We start from the raw sequence: 20,909 nt of genomic DNA on the forward strand, positions 1-20,909 counted from the left end.
GAAATCATTTCTATCCCCAAGTTCTCTAGCTCTTGGCACAAAGTTATATCCCTAGGCGTCACTGTTAAGCAATTACAGTGAGCCTTACGACTGAGGGCATCAGCTACTACATTTGCCTTGCCAGGATGATAATGCACCTCAAGGTCGTAATCTTTAATTAATTCTAGCCACCTTCGCTGGCGCATATTAAGCTCAGCTTGAGTAAAGATATACTTCAAGCTTTTGTGATCGGTGTATAGATGACAGGTGTTCCCCAACAGATAATGACGCCAGATCTTTAATGCATGTACCACGGCGGCTAGTTCAAGATCATGGGTCGGGTAATTCTCTTCATGTGGTTTGAGCTGTCTGGAAGCATAGGAAATTACACGACCCTCCTGCATTAGCACGCCGCCTATCCCTATCCCTGATGCGTCACAATACACGTCAAAGGGCTTTTCAATGTCTGGCTGGGCTAAGACAGGTGCAGTTGTCAATAATCTTTTCAGAGTCTGAAAGGCTTGCTCACATTGAGGTGACCAAACAAATTTTGTTTGATTTTTGAGCAAGGTCGTGATTGGTTTGGCGACTCTTGAAAAGTACGGAATAAAACGACGGTAATATCCCGCCATACCTAGAAAACTACGGACCTCATGTACCGTAGTCGGGGGTTTCCAATTCAACACATCTTCTACTTTGCCTGGGTCTACAGCGACTCCCTCAGCTGACAACACGTGACCCAGGAAATGGACTTTGTCCAGCCAGAACTCACATTTGCTGAACTTGACATATAGCTGATGCTCCCTGAGACGGGTCAGCACGATTCTCAAATGTTCAGCATGTTCTTTCTTAGTCTTGGAGTAGATCAAGATGTCATCAATAAAGACGACGACAAATTTGTCTAGTTCTGGCATGAAGACAGAGTTCATCAGGTACATGAAATGGGCCGGTGCATTGGTCAACCCAAAGGACATCACCAAGTATTCATACAGCCCGTAACGGGTTGTAAAAGTTGTCTTGGGCACATCTTCCGGCCTAATTTTAATTTGGTGGTACCCTGATCTCAAATCAATTTTTGAGAATACTTTGGCCCCAGCTAGCTGGTCAAACAATAAGTCAATGCGTGGCAATGAGTACTTGTTCTTAATCGTCACCTCATTTAGGGGACGATAGTCGACACACAGCCTTAATGTTTGATCTTTCTTTTTCACAAACAAGGCTGGGCAACCCCATGGAGAAGAACTGGGCTGAATAAAACCTTTCTGCAACAGCTCTTGTAATTGGGTTTTTAATTCGGCCAGCTCTTTCGGTGCCATTCTGTAGGCCCTTCGAGATATTGGGGCTGTCCCTGGTTTCAATTCTATACTGAATTGTACATCCCGGTCCGGAGGCAGACCTGGTAGGTCTTCAGGAAATACATCCGGAAAATCTCGAACTACCGGGATATCTTTGACTTCAGACACATTAGCGGCATGAACTTGCCCAATTGTCCGCTTGGGAGTAACTAATTGAATTAGCAAATAAGAATTCTCATTGGGCAATGGAATTTTAATGGTTCGATGCAAAGTGTCTAGCACAACCCCTCGTTGTGCCATCCAGTTCATGCCTAAGATGACATCAATCTCTTGGTCCTTAAGAACAATCATGCTAGTAGGAAAATTGTGCCCACCAAATTCGATGGGTACTTGGTGAACCATTTCTTTGGACATCAGCCGTCCTCTTGGCGACTGTATATAAAACTGATCTTGTGTTTCCCCAATGGGTATGCCATGCTTTAACACAAAGGTGCGATTGATGAATGTATGAGATGCACCGGAATCAAAAAGCATTAAAGCAAGATGTTTCGCAACAGGAAACGTACCCATCATTACTGGTTCACCCTCCGGGATCGTCTCCACCTCCGTATGGAAGACTTGTCCCACTTTCTTCGTTGGTTTTCCCCTTTGCACAGGTTGTCCTTTCTGAACCCCAGTTCTGAATTGACCCGGCTGGGGTTGGCCCATAGGTGGCCTTTGGAAGGTAGGGTTGGTTTGGCGGGGGAAAGGGCACTCTTTAGAGAAATGCCCAGGCTTACCACAATTAAAACAAGGGTAATTGTGGCTGGGCGGAGCAGTGGGGCGAACACCTGGGGCGTTCGGCTGGCGTGGTGCAAGAGCGATGGCAGTAGGTCGAGGGTATACCTGCTGCCCTGGTCTATATTGTGGTGGGGAAAAAGGACCACGATAAGGTGACGGCGCTTGAAAGCGTCCGTGGCCCTGCGGATGATAAATGATCCTCTGGCGCTTTTGACCGCGACCAGAGAAGGGAGAGGAAGCAGCCTTCCTCTTGGCTTCCTTGTGTTTTCTATTCTTTTCCTCTGAGGCGATGGCAATATTTAGCGCCTCATAGAAGGTAGCATTTTGGCAGGTGGTCATCATGGTCTGAAGTTTAGTATTTAGACCACGCATGAAGCAGGCTTTCTTCTTTCTGTCAGTGTTCACATTGTCTGTGGCATATTGGGAGAGATGATTAAACTTTGCCACGTATTCCATGACACTTTTATCGCCTTGTTGCAAGGCGAGAAATTCTTCGGCCTTCATGGCCATGAGCCCTTCGGGGATGTAATGGGCGCGGAACGCGTCCTTAAACTCGGTCCAGGTGACCTGGTGTCCCGGAGATTGGATAGCTAGGAAGTTCTCCCACCAGGCACCTGCAGCTCCCCGAAGCTGCTGAGCTGCGAACAGGGGCTTCTGAATTTCTGAACACTGAATCAAACTGAACTTGTGCTCCATGGTCCGGAGCCAGTCATCCGCTTCTAAAGGCTCATCGGCCTTAGTGAAAACCGGGGGCCTTGTCTCGGTAAAGTCCACGTACCGAGCTTCTCCGTCCCCATTGTGCTGTGCCCTGAAGTTTGGGGCGGGGTGTGGTTGACGTTGTGCTAGCTTGCGCAGTAAGCGAGCGTTGTCGGTAGTGGCACTCAACAGGACAGCAATGGCATCAGCCAAAGAAGGTGGAGTAGGTGGAGGGTTGGGGATATCATCCCCTCCCTGAGATGTCCCAGCTCCATCAGATCCGCGTGTACGCATTGGCATCTGCTACAAGAGTCATAGGTACTTGTTACCACATGAAATTCATAATGCAGAACATATCTTACATTCTTCCATTTATTTATTAAACATTAGTTCGACACACCAGGAACAAACAAGTACAACTTCTCAAACCGAAAGAAAACTTATATTACAAACCCGACCCCACTACGGCAAACTAGGACTCCTACCACGACGTTGCCCGCGGTTTCACCGAACTAATCGGTGTGGCCAGAGCTGTAGCCCGGGTCGTCATTGCCATCATCCTGATTACCCCCTAGGTTATTGTCATCGGGGTCGGACTCCTCTTCATCACTGAGGCCTGGATCGGGTTCCCCATCGTCTGCCAACTCGCCATCCGTATCCATCTCTCCTTCGCCTGGAGGTGGGTGGAGCTGATGATATAGATCAAATGCAATATCACGATATTGCATTGCCAAGTCATTGACGGTATCTAAGTGATGTGCCAGCTCCAGCTTCTCCAACTGGAGCTAGTCCTCTCGCTGCCACGCGACATCCTGCTGCGCGGTGACCGTGGCCGCCATCTTCACATACAAATCTTTAAGATACCTGGTCTTGCCCAGCTTCGCATTTATCCTAGTCAGCTCATGCCTGTGTGTGCTCCTAGCTTCTTCCTCTCGGGCAATGGCGGCATTCCTCTCCTCCACCATACGGGACAACATGGCTTCACAGTTCTCTGTAGCCTGTTTTTCTTTGGCTAGTTGAGCTTTGAGTTTGCCGATCTCCATAACATTGTACATTCTTTCTCTCATCACCTCAGTCAACTCGGCGGACAACCTGTCCACCTCCTGCTGAGGCGGTGAACGGCTACTGCTGGCTTGATCACTGCGTGGAGCCAACTGATGTCGGGGAACTCCTTTTGGACCTGCCCTCTTACGCGGGGTCTGCTTCTGACGAGCCATCCTGTAGAGGGTAAGTTTAGATTAGTAAGAGAGACCTTAAAGGTTAGCAAGAATAGGTTTAGTTCTATTCACCCAACCCGAACAAGGAGGAAGGAAACTTAACCAGTTAATACATCATGATGCATGCACGAACTTACGATTCCTACCAATGATTCGCAACGATATTACTTTAAATTTTTACAACATAGGGCAATAGTCTAGGTTGCTCCTCCATACCACTTCAAAAATTCTAAGAAAGCCTATAGACAGGGGTAAGTTAGGACTAAGCACTTGGACTCAAAGTAGATCAGTTTATAGTATTGGATCCAAAGGAATTTTGAAGTTTTTCAAGAGGTACAACAGTCATCTTAGCACGAATGCTCTGATACCAGCTGTGGCAGAACCCCCTAAGTGTTTGGGCCCACCGACACCTGTCATTGTCCTAAGGACCTCTGACGGCGATGCCGGGGATCCTCCCACTTTAGAAGTTCGATGAGCGTCGCTGGACGCTCATTCCACTGCTACCTGTGGCGTGCCAAGCCGGCTCGTACTGACCCCTGGTGATGGTCAATTAACGAGAACTTCTTCTTCTCGCCCTTACAGGATAGCAAGTGGCCACCTTAACACCAGGATCATTCGTTGCGAAGACATTGCAGTACCACAAACGACACACGACCAAAATAATATTTCAGAGTAAAACAGCGGAAGTATTACATAACTTGTTTTACAAAAGGAGTTCTTCCAAATAGCAGAGTGTTATTACAAGCCTGGTCCAGCGGAGCAACTTATACTTTAGTACATCGGTCACAAATTTACAGACCCTGCCCAAGGGTCTCGTTCACTCTTCTTCGTCGTCAACCTCGACGACGGTCACACAACAGGGTCTGAAACAAGTCGGCTCCTAAGCTTCACCTGCAACAGGGGTTATAAAACCCTGAGTACGGGAGTACTCAACAAGACTTATCCGGCAGAAAAAGAGGAGAACTTAGGAATGCAGGCTTAGGGTAGGCAAGGAGTGGCTGAGCAAGGAGCCAACATGTTTTGCTAAAAGCTTACTAATAGTGCATCCTTACTTTCAAGTTTTACCTGCGAATTCCTCTCCCGTCGAGGCCGAGGAGTTCGAGGACAGTCTAACTAGTTGTCTCCCCACAGACGAGTCTGTGAGTTCCTAGTCCTAAAATAAAGTATTATTTATTTGATGGCCATAGCTTCATGTCGCTATGAGTCCGGGAATTGGGATCCGAACCTCATGAGACATTTCCCCCTTCCTCATTTTACCAATTAGTTGCATAATTAACTACGATGAGGGGCAGTGGATTGAGTCTCCCAATCGGGGAGCAACGATGATTCGACCCGCTTAGCAATCCAGCTGGAGTTCCTAACCACCCGACATATGTAGAACCAAAACTTGCATATGTCAACCCAAATCAAGCTCTCCCCAAATTTGACCAGGTTCGCGGCACCCGAGAGCACAGTACTCCACCATCCTACAGCCGATCTAGATGTTTTCCGGTCATCTCAGATCCGTAAGGTGGGTAGACACTACTCTCGCCATCTTTCCACTCCCAGTGCGCGAGTAGCTGTTCGCGTCGAGGGATCACAAGACCGGGCTTACCGAGGGCGAGTGGCTAGTACTATAAATTCTCAACCCAGCGGGCCATCAACGGACCGGTCCTTAACCGACACAGTTGGAGACACTACTTTAAGACTCCATTCTTAAAGCAAATCCACCGACCGGTCTCAGATTAAACACCATTGATCATAAATATATTCCACAACAACCCTTCAAACTTTCTTATTTGAAAACCTATCTAGTAGCAGGGCTAAGCATCACTACGCAGTTTTAAAAAAAATAAACCGGTGTCAAGGACAGGATAACAGATATCAAGGTAGTAAATGCAGCAAGTAGGTTAACCCAATTCTCAACTACCTAGTGCAGCATATTTAATTTATAAGTGATAAAAGATTTAAAACATCCAAGGAGGGGTTAATGCATCCGGGGCTTGCCTTGGTTGCAGGGCAGAGAGGGACCCTCGGAGACTTCCCAAGTCTCGGATCCGACTTCCTCGAACGGAGCACCGACCTCGGGGTTCGGTTCAACGGGCGCTCCTCCGGTCACGTGCACTATACGCAAAATGATGAATGCTCATGATATGCATATGACAATTATGCAAGAAGGACCAATTCGAGTACAACTTGCCTTCTTGGTGTAATTCAGAATAACCAATAAATAAAGTTGTTTAACATCTTAGTGTCTTTACCTAAGAGGTTGCATATGCACTTTTCTTAATTCATAATTATCTTAAATTAACTAATTATTAAACCTATTTATCTTAATTACCTCTTAATTAATCACTAATGACAGTAATTAAGCATTAAGGCCAAACAATAATTAAATGCCAAAGGTCATTAGGGTTAATGACCTCAGGTCATCACACAATCCCAAAGTCACTCAAACCCTAATCATGAGGATTTAACTAATCATTGTTTAATTATTTTGGAATTATCATTTACTTACTAAATAAGGGTTTAATAATATTTCATTCAAACATTATCCAAATGCCACTAAATCTTGTGTGAAGCCTGGAAACAATATTCAGAGGCTCCCCACAAATTTTGGTGATTTCTGGACATACAAATAAATTATTAAAAATTCCTAGAAGTTTTATTCACTAATTAAGAGTCAAATTTTTATAGACATGCAAACCACCAGGGAAATAATACCTAGTATTTTTCTTATGCCCTAACCATTTTATGGAAGCTATACAAAAATTCTCATGATTTTTGGATCAACATAAAATTTACTATTCAAATTCAAATATCAACATTTTTAAACAAAAAGGAAAAAAAGAAAAAGGGCACTGTGCGCTGGGGGCCTGCTTGGACGCGGCCCACTCTGGCCCGAGCGCTTCCCGCGCCCAGCGCCCTCTCCCTCTCTCTCTCACGCAGTCGCTGACGGGCGGGTCCCGCCCGTCAGCTCCGTCTCCTTCCTAGCGCCGCGGCTCCGGCGAGCTCCAGCATGCCGTTGGCGAGCTCTCGGCCTCCGCGGTGAGACGCGTTAGCTTCCTCTACCTCCCGCGCACCCAGAGACACCCTTTTCACCCACTCTCCTCTGTCCTAACCCCCGTGGCCATGGGCACGGCGGACGGCCGCCTCGGCCGAGCAAACGCCGGCCACTACAAGCGAGTAGAGCGTGACTTGAGCAGCGCAAAAGCATCAGGGGCTCACCACGACTTCAACCGAGCAAGAAGCGGCAGCGGAGAGGCTCTGGTTGATGCTGGCCACAGTGACGTGCTCGCGGCGGCGCTCGGCCGGAGTTGAGGAGGGAAACGACTCGGGTTGGAGCTACGGTAGGATAGGGCGTGTGTTTGGGGGCGCAATCGGTGGCGGGGCTCAAGGCGGAGCTGCTGGGGTGCTCAAATGGCTTGGAACGGCAACGGGTGAGGCGAATTTGAGAGGTGCAGGGAGCTCGTCGGCGTTGAGTTCAAAGAAAAGAAAGAGAAGACTCCGACCACTCGGGGCTTTATCCAAGCGGCGGAAAAGGTGATGTGGATGAGGTCGTCCGCGCGAAGCACAGCAGCAAGCAGCTGCGTGGCCAGCTGCGTGGCGGCGTGCGCGGAGGCGGCTCTGCCCCGGCGGCAGAGCACCCCCCTGCCGAACACTGTAGCAATCCTCATCCAATCAGTTTGTAGTTTTGTAAAATTCGCCCAAAATTTGAACTGAGCACAAAATTCAACCAAAACAAAAGTTGTGCACAATTTGATAAGCTGCAAAATATATTTAAGTGTCCCAAGCTGATTCTAAATGGAAACCAGTGATTTAGTCAAAACAGTTTGCAAATCAAATCCATTTCAAAGAAATTCAAATTTTTGAATTGGGGACAAATCAGGATTTCTAAAATTACTTTTGATTTTTCATAACAACTTGAAAAACTCCCAACATGAAAGTTGTTCAACTTTTTGTGCTCTACAACTTTCATGTTAACCACTTTTCGAAATTCCAAATGGATTTTGAATTGGAGGTTTAAATTGGAAAAGGGGACATTTCGTGAAAATCTGTATTTTCAAAATTACCTTGAATTTTGTATTGAAACTTCAAAAACTCAAAACACCAAAGTTGTACATCTTGACAAGGTCTAGAACTTTGCTTTTGAACTCAACCTCAAATTTTGCTTAGTTTTTAAGTTGTGCAAAAAGGGAGCAAATCTAGGGTCCAGAATTCAGGGTTTCCCCCCCTTAGCCTTTCGAAAAACTTCCCCCCTAGGGTTTTAGCAAGCATCAGCACACAACATAAGCACACTCTACTTCCCTAAGCACAAGCAATCAAAATAAACTTGTTTTAAATTGATGCATAATAATGTGCTTAACAAATATGCTTTGCAATGCTTATGATGACATGATCCGTTTTTAGTGTTCGTAACATCAGGGATGTTACAATAGGTTGGTGGGATGAACGAGATCCCTCGGATCAAACTAACTTGAACAACGGTGTAGATTGGACCTTAAAGGCAGTGGGAGGACTGACATCATAAGCGAAGGCTGACAAGGGGACCTATGGGTTGGCCGACCTAGGTCAATGCTAGGTGAGCCCCACCATTGGTGGCAAGCCTTCTCATGTCTTCTAGATTCTTCTTTTATTGGTGCCCATTTGAAATATGTTTTTTAGACTGACATGCTTAGTTTATTCACCTTTTTTCTGTTAAACCCTAAAAAATACAGTTTCACCAAAACTCATGGAATTATATCAGTTTAAGACCTATTTAATGTAAGTAATTCCTTTGTGCATTTATTTATGTTTAGTTAATGGTTTAAAATGTGTAGCTAACTACCATCAACACCGAGCTAGCTCGAGCTTGTCGAAGTGGCTCACTCGACCACCTCCCACCGGTCCCGTTGGCCTATGTGGAACCATAGGAGCATGACGTGTCCATGCAACCCCTCTTTGTCCCCGATCCACGACCACAACACCTCCACTCGTGCCCATCCAGGTCTCGCCGTTGCCATGGCTGACATATGACAAGCTCCCATTCTTTGCACATCGGCCACCTCTCGCCCCACCATTGCGTGCATGTGCTCACCTGCATCCTCCGCACCAAGGCCATCATCTCAGGCGTGTCATGGCTGCGACCACGTGGCACTAGACCACCACCTTAGGCAAACCACAATGTGCTCTATGCTGCATTGCTTGTTCCTCCACCACGAGCTGTAGGCACGACTGCTGCGAGCGGCAGATATAACACACTACCATACAATGTTGGCCATGGTAGGTAGAGGAAGGGGATGTCGACCATGGTAGGTAAGAGTAGAGAAAGGGGATGACGAGTGGAGCTCACACGTTAGGAGTAGAGCGAGGGAAGTAGCTGAGGGCAAATATCATCCATACGAAAAAACTTGAATTCCCTATACGTTGCAACTGGGCCTAAAGCTTCGAAAGACGTATAGCGTGGCATTTTTTTAAGGGATGGAGAATTATAATGGCATCTTCAGAATAGATAGATACTAATGATATTTCTCCAAACTTTAAAATGGTACAAATCCAAAAAAGGCCCTATTTAGTTCCTCATCTAAATTTTTTTCACACATCCCATTGAATCTTTGGCCACATGCATAGAGCATTAAATATAGATGAAAAAACTAATTGCATAGTTTGGTTATAAATCGTGAGATGAATCTTTTAAGCCTAAGGCCAGTCTCAATAGGAGTTTCAAGTGAGTTTTATTTGCAATAAATAGGTTGCTACATAGCTATTTTTAATGACATGACAATGTACTTAGGAAGAGAGGGAAATGAGTTTCATCTAGACGAAACTCTATTGACACAGTTACCAACTCTATATGAGTCTTGAAATTAAATACTTTTAAAACTATAAAATAAGACTCTCCATTAAGGCCATCCTCAGTAGAGGTTTTATGACCTAGTTTTCAACATATTTATATTTTAAAAATACTCCCTCCAGCCACGAAACAGTCAATTTTTAGAGTTGTCTTAAGTCAAACTTTTTACACTTTGATTAAATTTCTAGAAAAAATGCTAAGATTTATGGTATCAAATTAGTATCATTAGATTCATCATAGGATATATTTTCATATGATGCGTATTTTATGTCATAGATGTTACTCTTTTCTATAAAGTTAGTCAAACTTAAAAAAGTTTGACGGGCACAAATTCTAGGAATTGATTCTTTCGTGGATGGAGGGAGTAGTGTAGAAGAGTTTTATCCCCATAAAACTCTATCTACTCCCATTAAACTCTTAGCATTTCTCTCTTTATTAATATGGTGCTACATCAACATATTTAATATCCATAAAACTCTAATAAAATCCCATTGAGACTGACCTAAGTGGATGTTTCATCCCAGTTTTATTTAATTTTATACGTCATGGCAGTGTTAAAAACAACGCTATGAAACTCACAGTTGAGACTGATCTAGTTAGTCCATGATTAGCCATTATTGCTGCAGTAACCCGTATGTGCTAATGATGGATTAATTAGGCTTAACAAATTTATCTCTTGGTTTCAAGGTGAGATATATAATTTGTTTTTATTATTATCCGAAAACCTCTCTCGACATCCTTACAACACATCCGATGTGATATCTAAAAATTTTATTTTCATGAAATAAACAAGACCTAAGGTAGGTAGTACCGTTAGGCTAGTCTTAATCATATTTTATCATAATTTTATAAGCATTAAATATACTAATGGCACCGTATTAATAAAGAGAAAGATGATAATATTTTGAAAACTGAACCACGAAAGTCCACGACCTTAGCGATGATCCAAAATGTCAATTATGGACGCGGATAGCAATGAATTTAGAAATTTCCATGGTACTTATTAGTGTCATTTGATAAAAAAATATATTTTACATTTTTTGTTAAAGTTTATGGTTGATAATAAATAAAGAAAAACTTATTTGGGTGACATGAAATCTTTAAAAGTTTTTAGTTTTTGGTGCACTCAATAAGTCCTAAATCTTAGGCCTGGTTCAGTTGGCGAATTTTTTTGGATTTCGCTACTGTAGCATTTTCGTTTGTTTGTGGCAAATATTGTCAAATTATAAACTAACTAGAGTCAAAAGATTCGTCTCGTGATTTACAGACAAACTGTGTAATTAGTATTTATTTTTGTCTATATTTAATACTTCATGCATGTGCCGCAAGATTTCATGTGATGGGGAATCTTAAAAAAATTTGGAAACTAAACAAGGCCTTAGGTCTTGTTTAGTTCCGAAAACTTTTTAGTTTTCGGAACTGTAGCATTTTCGTTTTTATTTGACAAACATTGTCCAATTATGGAGTAACTAGGCTTAAAAGATTCATCTCGCGATTTACAGATAGACTGTGCAATTAGTTTTTATTTTTGTCTATATTTTGTGCTATATGCATGTGGAGCAAGATTCGATGTGACGAGAAATCTTGAAAAGTTTTTGGTTTTCATTTGACAAACATTGTCCAATTTTAGAGTAACTAGACTTAAAAGATTCATCTCGCGATTTACAGATAAACTGTGCAGTTAGTTTTTATTTTTGTCTATATTTAGTGCTCTATGCATGTGGAACAAGATTCGATGTGACGAGAAATCTTGAAAAGTTTTTTGTTTTGATGGTGAACTTTGTTTAGTTGGCAAAAATTTTTGGATTTCGATACTGTAGCATTTTCGTTTTTATTTGACAAACATTATCCAATCATAGAGTAATTAGGTTTAAAAGATTCGTATCGTAATTTACAGATGAACTATACAATTTATTTTTATTTTCATGTATATTTAATGCACCATACATGTACCACAAGATGCAATGTGATGAGAAATCTTAAAAATTTCTGGGAAGTAAACAAGGCTTAGGCCCTGTTTAGTTTCCCACCCAAAAAAATTTCATCCATCACATCGAATCTTTGGATACATGCATGGAACATTAAATGTAGATAAAAAAATAAACTAATTACACAGTTTGGTTAAAAATCACGATACGAATCTTTTAACCCTAGTTAGTCTATGATTAGCCTTAAGTGCTACATTAACCCACATGTGCTAATGATATATTAATTATGCTTAATAGATTTGTCTTGCAGTTTCCTGACGAGCTATGTAATTTGTTTTTTTATTAGTTTCTAAAAACCCCTCCCGACATCCTTCCGACATATCCGATGTGACACCCAAAAATTTTTCATCTTCATCTAAACAGGCCCTTAAACAAGGCGTGAGGTCTTGTTTAGTTTCGAAAAAATTTCGGATTTCGGTATTGTAGCATTTTCGTTTTTATTTGACAAATATTGTCCAATCATAAACTAACTAGGATCAAAATATTCGTTTCGCGATTTACAGATAAACTGTATAATTAGTTTTTGTTTTCGACTACATTTAATGCTTCATGCATGTGCCGCAAGATTCGATGTGATAGAAAATCTTGAAAACTTTTTGGATTTCAGAGCGAAGCAGCGGAGGCCTCACCGGTCATTCGGAGACGTCCCGGTCGGAGTGCAGTGCAGCTCTGCGCGTCGCTGCCCTGCCTGGGGAACCCAAAAAGTGTTGGAGGGAAGCCCAAAAAATCAAAGGCCTGAACTGGACACACCCTCCTCAGCACCACGCCGCGGCAATAAAGAAGCCGCTGTGCTGCATGCGTGTCACTTTCTCGCTCCTCCCTCCTCCCTCCTCCAGTCCCTCTCTATCTCATCGTCTTCCTCTCCTCTCAAACCCCACAGCTTTCCCTCCTCTCCACTTCGGAATCTCCTCTGTCTTCGCCTCGTCACTCCCCACGCCACGCCAAAGACCGAGAAAAAAGGACGAATTTTTCCCAGCTGCAAGCAACCTCACGCCATGGAGGAGATGCCGCTGCAGCTGCTCTCCTCTTCCTCCGCCGCCGTCCCCGCCTGAGCTCTCCCATAGCTCGCTCTCTCTCTCCATCGGGCGTACCTCTCCCAGTGCAGCAAGAGATGGCAGCTTTCGCCGCGATGTTCGAGCCCCTCTACTGCCCGGAGGAGCACCTGGATCTGTACCACGAAGAACCCGGCGAGGGTGCAGACGAGCAGTGGCCGGATCAGCACGGACATCAGCAGCCGGCGGCTCTTGACGACGAGCTTCCGGCGCTGTTCGAGGCGCTCCGGGCCAAGGAAGGGTTGGTGCTGGCGAGCGAGAGGGAGGAGGACGGGTACGGCGGCGCGGCGGGCCGGGAGGCTGCGGTCGGCTGGGCGTCACGCGCGGTGGCGCGGCTGGGCTTCTCCGCGCTCACCTCCGCGCTCGCCGCCGCCTACCTCGACCGCTGCTTCCTCCCCGGGGGCGCGCTCCGGCTCGGCGACCAACCGTGGATGGCGCGCCTCGCCGCCGTCGCCTGCGTCGCGCTCGCCGCCAAGGTCGAGGAGACGCGCGTGCCGCTGCTCCCGGACCTCCAGCTCTGCGCCGCCGCCACCTCCGACGCCGACGCCGCGGACCCGTACGTGTTCGAGGCCAAGACGGTGCGCCGGATGGAGCTGCTCGTGCTCTCCGCGCTTGGGTGGCGGATGCACCCTGTCACGCCCTTCTCCTACCTCCAGCCCGTCCTCACCGACGCTGCGATGCGCCTGCGCAACTGCGAGGGCGTCCTGCTCGCGGTCATGGCCGGTGCGTGCTTCTTCATCTTTCTCTGCGAGTTCCAGGCTTCTTCATCTGCCAGTGTACCGTAGTTGCATTTTCGTGCCAAAGACTTGATTATTACGTACTTATATTCGCTAAAAAAATATAGCAGATTGGAGATGGCCTCGGCACCGGCCTTCCGCTTGGGCCGCCGCCGCGTTGCTGACCACAGCCGGCGGCGACGACGGCGACACGGAGCTCCTGGCGCTCATCAATGCTCCCGAGGTCAGCACAGCAGAAATGCACAATGCCATTGCATCAGCATAATAATACTTGTTGCTCGATCCTTGTTGCTTACCATCCGCTGGACGCGTCGCAGGACGAGACCGCGGAGTGCGCCAAGATCATCTCCGAGGTGACGGCCATGAGCTTCCTCGTCTGCGACGTCGGCGCGAGCGCCGGGAATAAGCGCAAGCACGCGGCGGCGCGGATGTACTCGCCGCCGCTGAGCCCGAGCGGCGTGATCGGCGCGCTGTCCTGCTTCAGCTGCGAGAGCTCGACATCAACCGCTACTACGGCTGCGGGGGTCGGCCCGTCGTGGGCACCGCCGGCGCCCGTGTCCATGTCGTCCTCCCCGGAGCCGCCCGGTTGGGCCCCCAAGCGCGCTGCGGCGGCGGGGGTCGTCAAGCCCCATCCGCTTCCCCCCGACGAGGAGAGCCGCGATGCCTGGCCGTCCACCTGCGCCGCGTGACGCACCGTGCCGTCGGAACGGTGCCTATGGCGAGACCCCCGCTCCACAGGTTGGCGGTGTAGGTGAAGGAGCATCATCAGAGGAGGGTCGCACCGGTGACCAGAAGAACGAACCATTTTGCCCATTGCCGTCCGCGAGAGATGGGGGCAGCAAGAAGATAAGAAATCAAGATGTAATGTTTGCATGCTTATGGCAGCACATTTTGCAAATGATGGTTCTTGTTCAATGCTGTTAGGGGGGATCGGAGAACTGAGCTAGAGGTGGAAGATGATTACCGGATAATTTTGCCGTCGAGATCATTGATGGCGATTAATTAAGATTATTATTAGTTGGATTGCAATTGTAGTGATGCTAGTCCGTTGTTGCCATGTTCGTGGGCCTTGTTTTAGGCCTTGTTTACTTCAAAAAATTTTGCAAAATAAAAATAGTAGCAAATTTTTTTGTATTTGGTAAATATTGTCTAATTATGGACTAACTAGCCTCAAAAGATTTGTAGTTCAAAAGATTCGTTCCTAAATTACAAGTAAACTAGACAATTAGTTATTATTTTTATCTATATTTAATATTTTATGTATGTACCGCTAGATTCGATCTAAAACTTTTCATAAAATTTTTTGGAACTAAAACAAGGCCTTAAGGTCTTGTTTACATCTAAACTTTTTTAGGATATTAACACTTTCGTTTTTATTTGACAAACATTGTCTAATTATAAAGTAACTAAGCTTAAAAAAATTCGTCTCGTGATTTATAGATAAATTATGCAATTAGTTTTTGTTTTCAGCTATATTTAATGCTACATACACGTGTCACAAAATTCGATGTGATGGGGAATCATAAAAAGTTTTTGATTTTAGGGTGAACTAAAGAAGAACCTTGTTTGGGTCTTGTTCTGTTTCCAAAAAATTTAAGATTTTTCGTCACTTTGAATATTTGGAAGCATCCATAAACATTAAATATAAATAAAAGAAATAACTAATACATAGTTTATCTATAATTTGCGAAACGAATCTTTTCAGTCTAGTTAGTTCATGATTGCAAAATAATTAACAAATACAAAGGAAAATGTTACATTACCAATTTAAAAAAAATGTAAAATCTTTTAGATTCCTCGTCACATCGAAACTTAGCGAACATGAAGTATTAAATATAAATAAAAAAATAGCTAATTACATAGTTTACCTGTAATTTGCAAGACAAAATCTTTAAACCTAATTGACCAATGATTGCACAATATTCATCAAGTACAAAGAAAAATACTACTGGGTTCATTTTGCAAAATTTTTTAAACTAAAGCCTTGTTTAGTTCGCAAAAATTTTCAAGATTCCCTGTCACATAGTTTATCTGAAATTTGTGAGATGAATCTTTTGAGCTTAGTTACTCCGTGATTGGACAATATTTGTCAAATAAAAACGAAAGTGCTACAGTGGCAAAAACCATGTTTTTTTTGCTGAACAAGGCCTTGGTATTGCTTGCTTGGAAGGGCAATGGCAGGGGGGGCCTCCTTTGTCCTGACTGTGCTGCACTGCACTGCAGCACTGCTCTCCCCCTGTGGCTGCGCCTCGGCTGCGTCGCCGTCGCGTCTCTCTTCTCGACTGTAAACATCAAAAATTTTTTTTTAAAATTCTCGATCATATCAATTTTGTGACACATACATGTAACATTAAGGCCCTGTTTAGTTCTCTATCTAAAAAATTTTCATTTCATCCATCCCATCGAATGTTTGAACACATGCATAGAACATTAAATGTAGATAAAAAATAAACTAATTACACAATTTGGTTGAAAATCGCGAGATGAATCTTTTAAGCCTAGTTAGTCTATGATTAGCTTTAAGTGCTACAGTAACTCGCATGTGCTAATGATAGATTAATTATACTAAATAAATTTGTCTTGCTGTTTCGAGACGAGCTATGTAATTTGTTTTTTTATTAGTTTCCAAAAACTCCTCCCGACATCCTTACGACAAATCCGATGTGACACCTAAAAATTTTGCATCTACAATCTAAACAGGGCCTAAATATAATAAAAAACAAAAGCTAATTATATAATTTATCTATAAATTATGAGATTAATCTTTTGAACCTAGTTAGTTTATAATTAAACAATATTTATCATAAATAAACAAAATTGCTACAGTATCTGAAAATTTTTCCCCAAGCTGGACCTTTTCCCCTTTCTTTTCGATGCAAATGCTGCAGCCCCCTGCTGCAATGCGAATGCTAGTTTCATGGTACTATTACCTATGGTGTTTGATTAGTCATTTTATTTAAAAATTTTATATAATTTGTAAAATAAATAAATAAATATTAAAGTATACTAAGTCATAACAAAAATAGATAATATTTAGATAAAAATTTTAAATAAGACGCATAATCAAATTGTCTAAAAGTAAAAAAACATTTCTTTTGGGACAGAGCGAGTAGCTCCTTCAGTGAAATCCTTTTTTTTTGGCCTTGTTTAGTTTGCCTCAAGGCGTTGTTTAGGCCTTGTTTAGTTCTAAAAATTTTTACAAAACTTTATAGATTCTCATCACATCGAATCTTGTCGCATATGCATGAAACATTAAATATAGATAAAAAATAACTAGTTACACAATTTACCTGTAATTTGCGAGACCAATTTTTTGAGTCTAGTTAGTCCATGATTGGATAATATTTGTCAAATATAAACGAAAGTGCTACAGTGTCCATTTTGCAAAAATTTTTGGAACTAAACTAGTTGGAGAGTAAAAAATTTTGGGTGTCACATCGGATAAAAACTACGAGACGAATTTATTAAGCCTAATTAATCCACATATAGGTTACTGTAGCACTTAAGGCTAATCATAGACTAAATAGGCTTAAAAGATTTGTCTCATGATTTCCAACCTAACTATGTAATTAGTTTTTTATCTATATTTAAAATACTCCATGCATGTGTCTAAACGTTTGATGGAATGGGTGAATACTTTTTGGGTTGCTAACTAAACAAGACCTAATTCAAAAACTTTTTAAGATTCTTCGTCACATAGAATTTTACGGCACATGCATGGAGTATTAAATATAGATAAAATAAATAACTAATTGCACGATGAATCTTTTGATCCTAGTTAGTCAATGGTTGGTCAATAATTACCAAATATAAACAGAAGTGCTACAGTACTAAAAACTAAATTTTTTTGCCAACTAAAGAAGGCCTTTGTAGCGATAAATAAGGCATCGTTTAGTTCTGGGTGAAAAGTTTTTGGGTACCTCGATTTATGTATTATGAATCTGTACTCATGGGTATCGATAAACTTTTTGGATCTACTAAATAGAAGCTTGGATGGAAATACTCAATTTCAGAGGGATGTTGAATCAAGGCAAGACGTGGAAGACGTGTTGGGTTTCGTCACGAAGGAGAAGTTAGAGTCCGGATTACCTTTTTGAATAGTCGTGTAATATTAGAACATGAGACTAGGTTTCCAGGGCTATAAATATTAGAAACCCGATCCTTAAGAATATACACAATCATAATACAAACCCTCTTTGGCATCCGCCACCAACCTTAGGATAGGAGTAATAGTAGATCTCGACAAGACCTTCAATAAATCGAGCTACATCAGTTGATTTCGACCTTCGGTTTGCTTGTAAGTATTGTCATGGTTTATATTTAGTTTGTCATGGCTGTATCATTTGAACTCATGTCAAACTCAATTTTGAACTAGTTATCGACTTGGATTATATTTGTAAGACTGCATTGTTTCAATCCCTTACGAATATCAGTTTGAGTTAGTTATCGACTTTACTAAATTGGCAATTTAATAGATTCATTAAGTTATCAATATTATTCAAAGATTAATGTTTTACTTATTGTAGCAATATTTTGCCCAATCAAGATTCGACGGGTTAGTTTGAACTTTAAATCTAAAATGCTTACTATAAACCCTAAGTAAACAATGATTATTAAGCAAATTTAAGATAACTAATCTGTCGATCTTTATTGTTACATGTTGTGCGTTCGAGATATTTATTTTATTATGATAATTCAGTAATTAAAACTAAATTTAGTTATGATGAAGTAGAGAGATCCTGTTCGTGCTTCATGGACCCTGTATCGGCTAAATAGCCGATTCAGTTAAGCTTAAATGAATAGTGCACGTGCATGAGTCCGATTATGGTATTAAATAAGCTAGTAACTCGTGTTAAATTTATTGAAGCCCGCTAGGCATAGGCCAGGTAAATATGAATTTAATATGATTCTAAAAGTAATTTATTAGAACGGTAGGCCTTTAGACCAGTTTTAATAAGTTATTGTTTATTTGACGGAGAAAAAGGTAAATACACCTAAGCTATCTCTTACATATACATAGCATATAGGCTAAATAGCCGATCCGGCCGCTTTTACTCATAGATGCAATCTTTTGATGAGATCTCAAAATGCTTAATAACAAACGTCAAAATGCATCATCATTAGGAGTTGACTTTTTAGTCAATTTCCTCCAATTAACGGCTTCTTAGAGCCATACATTTTGGAACTGTCTCGCAACAATTGGGTGGTTTCATAATTTGGCATTTGTATTTCTTCCTTGTCAATTTCAGGTCAAATTGACCGGCACGCCCGGAATTGAGTCACCAAGCTCGTGCGTTGAGGCTCAGGAGGTCTAGAACTTCAACTTTTGTACTCCCTCTGAGAGCCACCAAGATTGTTGAGTAAGAAACCATTTTTTGCACCGACATATCTCTTGGCACGCCTGATGGGACAATCAATCAATAACATGGAGAACGACAACGTGCACAATGTTACTTTGGATGAGCTCCCTGATCCACTAAAGGAATTGCTTACTACCGATGTGAACCAATATTAGGAGAAGTGTTTGCTTTCCTTCAGCAAAAGTAGAGACAAGAAAGTGAACCAGAAGACTCTTTTCTCGAGAATAATTCTAGAGGGAGAACGTGACCCTAGTGTCCAAATCCAGCATAACGCTGTGTATGAGACCATCAGCAAAGCCATGACAACAACTTTGGCTAATCATAATGAGATAGTACTGAATGGTATCACTAATGCTATTAAAGAAGTTTTTAATGTGGATATACAGAACAAAGGTCCAACATATTCTGTCCCTGCTGGAAATAGACAAACATTTGTTAGATAGACATCAGGAGGTCAAGCCGATAGGGAATCATAGGATACCTTCGGCTGAATAACTTAAGAAGAAAAGGTATTGCAAGTACCATAATTCTAATACTCATAACGCAAATGATTGTAATGTCTTCACGGACATTATCCAGCAAGCTATCAATAAAGAAAGAATTAGACTAGAGAAGACTAAAGGTGGTATGGGTATAGAGAGACATCCTTTTCTAGAAAATATGGTTGCTTCTTCTTTCCCGAGGGGGGAAATTCAGGGTGCTTACTGGTGATAGAGCTAAGGGAGCTAAAATAGTAGACTTTACAAGACAGATATCAGCTGCTGAATATCAAGAGATGAAGTAAAAGTAGGATCGACAAAATAGTCAATCTGACCGACCGGAGACTTTTAAAGATGGTAAAGCATGCAGGCGTCCTACTATAATTCTGTTGAATAAGTGGCAAAGGCAGAAAGAAAAGAATCAAATGTGTTAGAAAAGGGATTATTGGAGGTATCAAGAGATGCATGAAAGAAGAAAGATTTAGGAAGAAAATAAGTATCACTGGAATTGTCCTTTCTTTCAACATTGCTGGAATCAAGGCTTAAAATTGCCAACTCTCAATAACTATCCTGAGTGCAGCGATCAGTATTGGGAATATCGTCAGGCAAGAGTCAACCGCTGACCTATACATGAACGACTACATTTTGAAGGAACAAGTCGACATAAAAATAGGAATTACTTGTGCTCGGCTAGAAAGAGAAACAACTGATCAAGAAATATATGATAAGGAGTATGTTTGCAAGAGAATCAATGGTGCCCAAGTGGTCTTACCAGAAGTCAGAAAAGAAGAGTTCAACATCTAAGGAATCATGAAATGCATCAGAAGAGACATAAAGTTTGGCAAATCAAATAGACAGTTGACAAGGGTAAAGGTAAGGCACCAACTGAAGTTTCTTCTATCTCTATGTTACCTGCTGAGTTCAGAGCTAATGATAATGAAGAAGAATCAGATGAAGAAGTAGCTATGGCTCAATGGGTTTGTCAAGCAAAAAATGCAACCTTTGAGAAGCCTGAAAAGTATTTGCATCTAAAAGCATTATACCTCAAAGGGTTCATTGATGGAAAGCCATTAACTAAGATGTTAGTTGATGGGGGTGCAACTATCAATCTAATGCCATATTCCACATTTAGAAAACTTGGTAAGAAGGCAAAAGATTTTATGTCCAACTGATATGATATTGACAGATTTTAGTGGAAATATTTCAGTAACCAAAGGTGTTGTGTGTGTTGAATTGACAGTTGGTAGTAAGAGCTTGCCTACTACTTTCTTTGTGGTTGATGCTAAAGGCACATATAGTTTACTTCTGGGAAGAAATTGGATCCATGCCAACTGTTGTATTCCTTCAACTATGCATCAACGTTTGATTCAGTGGATTGGGGATAATATGGAAGTTGTTCTAGCTGATTTCTTTGTTAGTATTTCTTATGCTGAGGCAGATGAATGGAAATTTGAAGGCATGGAGTGTTTCTCTAGGAAGGTATATGAAAGAGACATCATCAAGGTATTTGAAGA

General features: G+C 42.4%; 1 protein-coding gene across 1 annotated transcript; it reads left to right on the forward strand.

Moving 5' to 3' along the window:
- LOC8063883 (cyclin-D3-2) lies at positions 12,557–14,585 on the forward strand. The gene is made up of 3 exons (XM_002459858.2): positions 12,557–13,542; positions 13,667–13,779; positions 13,874–14,585. The coding sequence occupies exons 1-3, from the start codon at positions 12,879–12,881 to the stop codon at positions 14,243–14,245; spliced, it is 1,149 nt and encodes a 382-aa protein (XP_002459903.1). The 5' UTR covers positions 12,557–12,878; the 3' UTR covers positions 14,246–14,585.

This window comes from Sorghum bicolor, chromosome 2 (assembly GCF_000003195.3).
Source record: "Sorghum bicolor cultivar BTx623 chromosome 2, Sorghum_bicolor_NCBIv3, whole genome shotgun sequence".
Lineage (NCBI taxonomy): Eukaryota > Viridiplantae > Streptophyta > Magnoliopsida > Poales > Poaceae > Sorghum > Sorghum bicolor.